Source organism: Poeciliopsis prolifica, unplaced genomic scaffold (genome assembly GCF_027474105.1).
Source record: "Poeciliopsis prolifica strain line A6 unplaced genomic scaffold, Auburn_PproV2 SCAFFOLD061, whole genome shotgun sequence".
Taxonomy (NCBI): Eukaryota; Metazoa; Chordata; class Actinopteri; order Cyprinodontiformes; family Poeciliidae; genus Poeciliopsis; species Poeciliopsis prolifica.
In genome coordinates this window covers 2,728,960-2,738,156 of record NW_026562436.1, presented here as the reverse complement: position 1 = coordinate 2,738,156, position 9,197 = coordinate 2,728,960, and the positions used below count along the sequence as shown (strand labels likewise).

Here is a 9,197-nt window from a genome sequence, read left to right as displayed (position 1 = left end):
TATATCCGCGTGAATGTTACCAGTCCCGCCCGGCTGGGCTTGCCGCTGATGGAGGAGGTGGCCGAGCTGAGGGAGCTGAGGGAGGACGCGCTCGGACTCCTCTTGAAAGTGGAACTCCTGAGGGAGTTCTTCACCTTGGTGGGCGTGGTGCAGGGGAAGCCGATCCGTGTCACCTTGTGGACGGGAGCAAACAGGCCGTACCTGGGCAAGCACTGAAAATACCTGGGAGGAAAACAGGTTGCGCCTAGCCGTCAGTTTGGCTGTGCTGGATGAACTTGCTGTGCGTTGCTTGATTTTCTTTTATGTTTTGTTTATGGGAAGATAGAAGCAGATTTTTGGCTGGTAAAGATGAGTGTGAAGTTTTTAAATTTATTGCAATTAAATGCATGTTAAGCAACAGAATACGCAAGATATTTGCTGTTTTTAATCGTTTACGTTATCCAACCACCAGATTAGTGCAAAGTGCTATTATAGCCACAGAGTTTTCAAGGGTTCTTTGGCACTGAAAGCTTTGCAGCAAATGATCTCCCCACTCCATTACAGTAAAGAGAAGACAAGTCCAAAAAAAGGAAGTTCCATTGGATAAAATTCATTACAGGCCAGAATAAAAGCGATAAGCTATATTTACTTATATGCATAAAATAGTATCAAAATACTAAAATCAATGCACATATTTGCACAATATTTATTTTTTCTGACTGTACTAATTTACAAGAAAACTATGTTACAGCATATGATGTGCTAAAAGAAATGTTTTTCATTTGATAAAATCAAATGGACTTTGCAGACCTCCTCACTGAATGCCTCATCAAACACACTAGTCGTAAGCAGAGACAGAGTTCCCATGCATCGGTCCTCCTCACCTGGCCCCAGCTACAGCTCCGTCATTCTTGCCCAGAGGTTCGTCCAGCTCCACGCCACACCACTCTCCCTTTGCGAAGTCTGTTTCTCCTAGAAACCGCACCACTCCCGCTTTTGTTCCACCGACCTGCGCGGAGAAGTTGTAATAACCGAAGTTACTTTTAGAATGAAATCATACAAAAACAGATGTGTTTGTGACAGGTTAGCTTAAGCAGTATGTGGAGAGGAACGGCTCCACGTACTGCTGTTTACGGTCAGTTCAGTTCAGCATCTTTCTTACCAAACACGGTCTCCCAGCCTCAGCTCCTGTCTGACCTTCTTCAGGGAGTCGGGGTCAGACAGGTTGGACACAGACTCGGTGGAATTAACCGTACGGTTCAGGACACCACTGGCCTTTACACCGGTGACTGGAGCTGGAGGGGAGGAAATATTTTTCAGCTGCAAGATAAAGGAAAGTACTAGAGACGGAATCTTATTAGTTACGTTTGGCTCTACATTTCCAGAAACTCTAAATATACAGCCATTACTAAAATGAAACAATTTATGGCAAAGTTTATTCAAAGTCAAGTTTAAAATCCAATTAAGGCCAAGGCTGTAAAATGCTCAAAGAAGCTTGTTGTAGTTGTAGCTTGACAAAATGTGGCGAAAAAAACCCAAAAGACATTCAGTCTGTTACCACTAGGGGCAGCGACAGCCGGTGTAGCCTTGCTTGCTGCGTGGGCTGCTTGTACCGGGCTGGCCTGCCTTCCGTTGGCCTCCTTCTCTGGCAGCGGCGTCCTGGACAGCTTGGAAGATCGTGTGAAAATGCCCCGCCCATTCTCACACTGGAAGTAGCGCACGCCCGCTACCGACCCGTCGTTCTTTCCGATGGACTCGTCCAGGACGATGCCCGCCCACTGTCCGGGAGCAAACTGCGTGCCGCCGACAAACTGAACGTAGCCGGGCTTGCTGCCGTTCACCCAGACTCTGTCGCCGACCTTAAAGTCTGTGTGGACATCTTGTGTTGGAGAGGTCACACCTGACGAGGACTTTTCAGGAGGAACTGGCTTTGAAGCACCTGGAAGAAAAACATTGACACAGATGTTTTCCTCTTTGAAAGCACTTTGAATAAACTTGTTGCAACACAACTGTAGCTTTAAAATGTGGGTTTTTGGTTGATACCTAATTGCACTTTGGCAGCAGTGATTCAATAACATGCAACACCACGCAAACGCTTTGTCTGCACTGACGAAGATTCACCCAGAGCCCGATGCTTACATGTAGAAGTGAAACTGATGGCTTTTTGATTCATTTGACCAAGAAGTATCAAACTTCTCGGAGGCACTCGACAAGCATTACAATATCACTTTCAGGTGAAATTTATTCCAATTAAATATGGAAGAAAAAAAAACACAGTACAACAAGACTGTAACAGCAAAAAGGCATTTGATCATCTCTAAAAGTTTTCCAAACTTGGTATTGTGAACTACTTCTGAGCCTTTATAGTTGGAGAATTATTTGAGTGTTATTTGATCAGCATCAAAGATATTCTGACAAACTCTTACCAGATGACGGGGAAGTCTTAGTTGGTACTGCGGATGGACGGGCTATTTTCGTGGGAGGCTTTAGCCCACTTGATTTGCCTGGGGCAGTGACGGGGCCCTGTTTGTCCATGGTTGGGGGACTTGATCAGGATGGGGGGACACGGCCTTTCCCCACCACCCCGGTCACCCTGTGTCTCAATATGACTGAAGGAAGCTGGGAAAAACACAAACCCAAACATGGAAATCAACCCAAAAAGTGCATAACATCTTTCAATGCAACCCACTAAAAATAATAATAGCAATAGCAAAAGTAATAATAATATCACTTTAATCATATTGGAAGTGTAAGTTTGTAATGTGCATGTTATGAATTAAGGTTAGCATGAATTTGGCCATTTAGCTGAAATACTATAAGGATACAAAAGACAATTATTTTAGTAATTGAATATTTTGACAATCAATCGTATTAAAAATGGCACTTTCTGCCATTTCACCACTTAAGCCTTTTTACACAATATTAGAAATAAATTAAATGTTGCAAATAACCAAATCAAATACATATTTGAATGAGAAAACTACAATTCTGCAATGCAATCACATAACTGATTATTTTGGGATTAATAATTGTATAAATAAATGTGCATACTGGTAATAGAATTTTTATTGACACAGAATTTGTACCAGATGAAGCTAAAACTATCCCACTTGACTAGAACATACTTACAGACAAAGAAGCTTCTAGGCTGTAAATGCAAAAACGTATACATTTTTTGTACCAGTAATTAATTCAGTAATTACAGTACTTAAGTAATGACTTAATTACTATGTTGTTCTTTCAGTAAATGGCCTTTTTTAGAGTCTATGCAGTCCAGTCAACAATGAATCAGTCACTGAAATAATCATCAACTAATTTCGTGTTTGATTGGTCTTAATTAATTTGATTAATTGTGTCAGCCTTAAAATAGTTACATTACTAAAGTATTCATACTTCTTGAAAGTTTTTATATTTTGTCACTTTAACATTTTAAAGCTAAACAAATTTTCCTGGAATTTTTTTGTGACAAACAAAAACAATGAAGTCCATATTTGTGAAGTGGAAGGAAACGCTATACATGGTTTTTAGTAACTTTACAAATAAAAATGTTAAATGTGTGCAAAATAATAATGAATAACAGTAATTGACAACATATAACGGATAATATAAGACCTCTTTCGCAATCCTCTCTTCACAGAGCGATAAATCATGCCAGTGTTTTGATGCCAAATGCTGCACAACCCATAAATACTGTCTGAAAAAAATCTATTTGCAATAACCAGTAAATAAACGTGAGGTCCTACAGCACTCATGCTTGGTGTTCAGCTTGCATACAGTAGGTGGTGAACAGAAGCCTTACCACACAGATGACTCACGCTGGCTGAAACAACACACTCTGTTTCACACAATTCAGCATGGATTACATTTAAGTTCGAGGAAAATTTGAACCATTTGACGCTTTTTCATAAGGAGAGTTCACAAGATATAAATGCCAAAAACACAATCAAGAATGAATGGGGGTTTAGTTTGCACACCGCTGTAGCAAATTTATCTTTCAAGTGTGAAAATGTTTTACTTGGCACACTTCTGAATCTTAGTCGTTGTGTTTTAATGCCCGGGGAGATGCGTCACAGATGATTGTTTTCATTTACATTTGTCCATAACTTGTCAGAAATCTTCCGCAAGCAACAACAGAAAAGTCTGCAAGGCATAAGCATTTCTTCCTTGAACTTCTTTACTGCGTAACAGACTTTCATTTCACTTTGAATTTGTGTCTTCTACCTGTCTTTAGCTGTCATCAGAAAGTGAAATGAAACACCATTCAGTTGGCACCAGCAGACTGAAATGCTTAACTTCCAGCTTCCAAAAGTTCTTGAACTGACCCATCTTTAAGGTACAGTTTGGATTACACTTGCCTTTTGAAAAGCTGTCCAATTCTGTGGCAAATCTCTGAATTTGAGCGTACATACATACGTATGAGACATAATGAGACATGGTGGTGGCAGCATCATTGTGCAGTTGGGGTGCTTTTCGTCAGCAGCAGCAGAAAAGCCTAGTCAAAGTTTTTTTGGGGGGAGTCTCGATGAAGCTTAATACAGGGCAGTCTAGAAGCAGGAAGAAAATGTTGCAGGAAGATGTATCGCTTTTTCACAGATTTCCATTAATATTAGCCATATTTATGCAGTACATTTTGTGGATTAAAATGTACTGTCCAATGAAAAGGGGGCGATCCTCGGATGTAACATCACCAAGGCGGGTCTGTCTCCCCTCCCAGTCAGACCAAAACAAACACACCTGCAGCTGTCAAACACCAGCACGAGACTTCCAGGGCTCTCTCACGCCCACGCTCTTTTCTGTCTCCATCTTCACACTGTCACCCACAAATGAGAGCATTTAGCCAGTGGACACATAACGAGGCTGGCCCGGATTGTTGTCGGTTACATCTGGGTTGGGCTGTCTTTAAAAAGAGCTCCAGCGGGATAACTTTGCGGCAAAGCGCTACATCACTTCCAATAAACTCTCCGCGATCTCACTGAAACGTTGCCAGCGTACTGCGGTTTAAAGAAGTCATTCGGCGGTTAAAGCCACGGCGCAAACTGTAGCGTTGTTATGATTAGCTAAAGCCTGAATTCCAGCCTGCTGCTGGAATGCCAAAGCTAGCCGCTAGCTCCCAATGAAGCGCTGATTACTAGTTAATGTGAGACAACTAACCGCCCAGTGACGGGGTGTTCCAACAATTCAGGCAGACAACGGCGGAGAAAGTTGCTCTGCAGACTTACTTGGTCTGTTTTTTTGTGAATTGAGTCTCTGTTAGGGCTGTGGAGGGAAGGTGCGGCGTACCTTGCACCGTTACATGTTTCTCCAGCGGCTCCCGTTTCCCTGCCCAGCCCCGACTGTCACAGTCTGACGTCACCCTGAGAGATGATGCTGGGTTTGAGGACACGCACAAAAAGCTCGGACACCTCAGCTTCAGACCATTTTCCAAGTCATTTATAAATGACGATTGAAGGCAACATGTAGCTACATTTTTAGTTTCCAGAATATAACAACTGCCACTCTGGAATACATTTGTTCAAATAAAAAGAATTCTCTTTTGTCACCCCCTTCTATAATTCTTTTTAGTCTACTCCACTTTTGTGTGTTTTGCAAACAATCATGTACTAAATATAAACTCATATCACAGCAAGTTTTACTGAAATTTTGGAATTTTTAATATAAAATGCGAGTTTTGGAAACATCTGAAGTTAGTCATGTTCTTTGGGAACAACATGTAGTGATTGGGAAGGAGCCGAAACATAACTCTGAATTAATCAATACTTGCTGGTGTATCTTGTGAAATTTGCCTGAAAAAAAAAAAAAAAAAACAAGGAAAAAAAAGGGGAAAAAATAAATAAATAAGATGTAAAATTAGGTTGCATAAGCAAACACACTCTTAATTTAACTTTGAGTATTTTTTGATCGTACTTCAGCTTTCAGTCTCACACTAGCAGTCTGTCAGCGTCCCCACATCTCATCTTGGCAATAGTTTTCCAAATTTATCAGCTCTCTTGACCAAATCTTCCAGATTTGCTGTCAGACTCAGTTCTTGACTCCCGATAGTCTCTTTTGAAGCTCCTTGAATCAAAATATAACGTAGCTGCATATCACATATGTGAACAAAGATTTGACAGTGGATCAAATTATCCCTTTTTTTTACTTCACAAAAACCTGGCATTTTAACATAGAAATAAGTTCATTTAAGAACTTTTTTTAATTTGAATTAAGGATTCCACAATTTGCTTACATTTATTTTTTAAAACATTTTATTTATGTTGGAAGTATTCCCTGCAGGCAAAGTTACAATTAGTATAGTTACATTCCCTTCATCCACCAGGGATATTGCCCTTTCTTCTTCAACAAAACTATAATAGAAAAATAATTACAACAAATACAATGATTCACTACTTCTCTGAGTTTCCATATTTCAGCAGCAACCTTTCTTTCCTTCTCACATTTAAAACGAGTATTAGGTATAGCAATCAGGGAAGGGGAACAATTCACACTTCAACATATAAAATGATGGATCCATTCAGAAACGTAGGCTTAGTGAAATAAATAGTAAAATTTAAAGCCGTGGAAAAATGAATGACATTTATTTTTGGAACTGAAATGAGGGAGAATGTGAAAAGAATAACTTGTCAACAATTACATTATGGACCCTGACCCAGCAACCATAATAAATTTCAATATTTTCTTATTAAACTTACAATATGGAAGAAAAACAATCACTTTCAGCACAAATGTCTTTTTTTGTGTGAAAATGACACTCCCAGTCATTAAGTTGCGGTCGATTCATTTCTCATGTTCGCTTTACATTAAATTTTTCACTGATTATATAAACACTAATAAAGCACTCAACCTAAAAGCAAGGCAGTCCTGTTTTCAACCATAGTGACTCCAGTGTTTGAGTGTTAAATGGCAGAGGTTGGAGATGATGCTTATTGTTGGATGAAGTCACAAGTCTTCAACCTTCAGCAGATTTTTTTTCATCAAATTGGAAAAAAAGTCAAATCAATGTATTACTTAATAAAAAGGCAAAGTTTTATAATTACTTTTATTATGAGAATATGCTTATTCTGATTAGGTTTTTTGTTGCAGCATAATGACACCAACATCCTCAGTAATTGCAAAACATATTTTAGCAAGAATTTCATCTGTAGGCCTATCTATTACCCGTTACATAATATTATATATATATATATATATATATATATATATATATATATATATATATACTTAATATATATGTAGATGCATAAAAATCAATGAGATTTTGAAGATTGGATTTAGAAAATATGTGTATCGTGTAAAGCATGTTATTAAAATGAAGAGACTTCATTTTTAGAAAGCCTCAGACAGTAGAATAAAATGTTGAAGTTCAGGAGGACATTTGAGTGGTGTTCAACTTTATCCACGATTCACGCAAAAGAAAAAAAAGTTACAATGACGTTATCTCGCTTAGAGCTTCACTCCCGCTGAATGGAGTCGATTACTGTCACCAAACAACCATCAGCATTTACTTTGGATCTTATCGTCAAACGCTCTGAATTGCTTCATATTTCTATTTGCTTACCGACTATTTCAACTCCCGCAGTTCCAGCTTCACGGGGAAACGGCGGGGAGTCGAGACGGTTCCTGAAACCATAAGGGAAAAAAAACTAAACAAAGAACAAAACAACACTCAAAACCGCACGCGGGCTCAGAACCTCAGGACAAAGCAGCTCTCGCGCGCTCCGCTTAACGCCGTAGAAGAAAATCAAAAATGACCACAAGTCTGCTACATATGAAGTGCTACTTTGTTCACCTTTTATTGCAGCTTTAAACTCCTAAAAAAGGAGTTTCACTGCTGAAAAAGCAGTGAAAACGTTTTCACTGCTGAAAAAGCAGTGAAAACGTTTTCACTGCTTGCCGTTTCCCGCGTTGAGCGGCTCTAGACGCCGTCCCGGTCCACGGTGGACACCTTGTTGTCGGATGAGTCCGCCGGCTCCTCGTCGCTCCTGCCCAGCAGTTTGTTCAGCACCTTTCTGAAGGAGCCGCTGAACGCCGGGCTGGAGAAATAGTAGACGACGGGGTTGAGGACGCTGTTGAAGTAGGTGAAGCACACGGACGTGTAGAAGGCCAGGTTGGCCTCTTCGAAATGTCTGCACTCGTCGTGCCACACCTTCAGGATCCACACGGCGATGCGCGAGACGGTGCTGGGGAAAAAGCAGGTGATGAAGATGACAGCCACGGCCGCGACGAACTGAACGGCGCGCTTGATCTTCCCCTGTTTGTCCAGAGTCCTGTTCCGCAGCTGCCAGGTGATGCTGATGGTGCAGAACGCCACGATGGCGGTCGGCAGGAAAAACTGGATGACGTAAAAGGCGTTGTGCCAGGTGGAGAGCGGCGTGAAGCCCATGCAGATGTTGAAACTCTCGCACTGGGTGCGGTTGCTGTTGTAGAAGAAGTGCTCGTTGGCGAGAAGATACCCGGTGGCCAGAAAAATCAACCCCCACAGGCCGAGAGAGACCCACAAAGCGTAGCCCAGGCCCAGGCGGTTTATGGGGTTCCGCGGGTGGACGATCTTGAAATACCGGTCGACGGCCACGGCAGTGAGGAAGAAGATCCCCGCCGCACGGTTGGCGGCCAGGAGGAAGAGCAGGATGCGGCACGGGATGTCGCCGTAGATCCAGTCCTTCCCACGCCGGTAGTAGTCTGCTCTGAAGGGCAGGCAGAACAGAACGATGGAGTCCGCGACCGCTAGATGGGTGAGGTACACGGAGTTGGGCTTCCAGGTGTCCATGTAGAAGATGAACATCCCCAGAGCCAAGAAATTCCCCATTAATCCAAACATGAACTCCAGGATCAGAACTGGAGGCAGAACCCGGTCCAGGATGGGGGACTCAAAGGCACAACAGACGTCTGAACGGGAACTATTCATCTTCTGACCCACCAGTGATGAACAACAAGCAGCTCTGAGTGATTAAAGACGTGGTGCACCAGGTGTCTTCAGTTGAACAGCGAATCATGTTTGCACTTATGCAAAGGGCTCTGGACAAACATGCTAATTCCAAAGTGGAGCGAGCATCTGTGCACCGGCGTTATCTGTGGGGAAGTGGTGTTGACCCAAAGGAGCATTATAACAACTGTAAATGTTATCCGTCTGGGGATGGGCGCTTCATTAGAAAACTATTATACCTGGGAATAGGTTTACTCATGGGTGAGCAGTAAGTCGCAGGAAAAACAAGTAACCCGAGGTC

The 9,197-nt window shown here is 41.8% G+C and overlaps 2 protein-coding genes across 2 annotated transcripts; both read right to left on the bottom strand.

The window, feature by feature from the left end:
• On the bottom strand, nt 1–5,473 carry LOC129379769 (CAP-Gly domain-containing linker protein 1-like; the record flags this gene model as incomplete). The annotated part of the gene is given in 6 exon segments (XM_055060621.1): nt 1–222; nt 864–1,019; nt 1,142–1,274; nt 1,538–1,918; nt 2,406–2,598; nt 5,199–5,473. Coding segments are annotated over 5 exon segments (1,001 nt in total), but the record flags the coding sequence as incomplete, so codon positions are not given.
• Nucleotides 5,474–7,888: 2,415 nt separating this feature from the next.
• LOC129379848 (hydroxycarboxylic acid receptor 3-like) lies at nt 7,889–9,063 on the bottom strand. The gene has a single exon (XM_055060764.1). It carries the CDS (start codon nt 8,876–8,878, stop codon nt 7,889–7,891), a length of 990 nt encoding a protein of 329 aa, XP_054916739.1. The 5' UTR covers nt 8,879–9,063.
• Nucleotides 9,064–9,197: the final 134 nt, after the last annotated feature.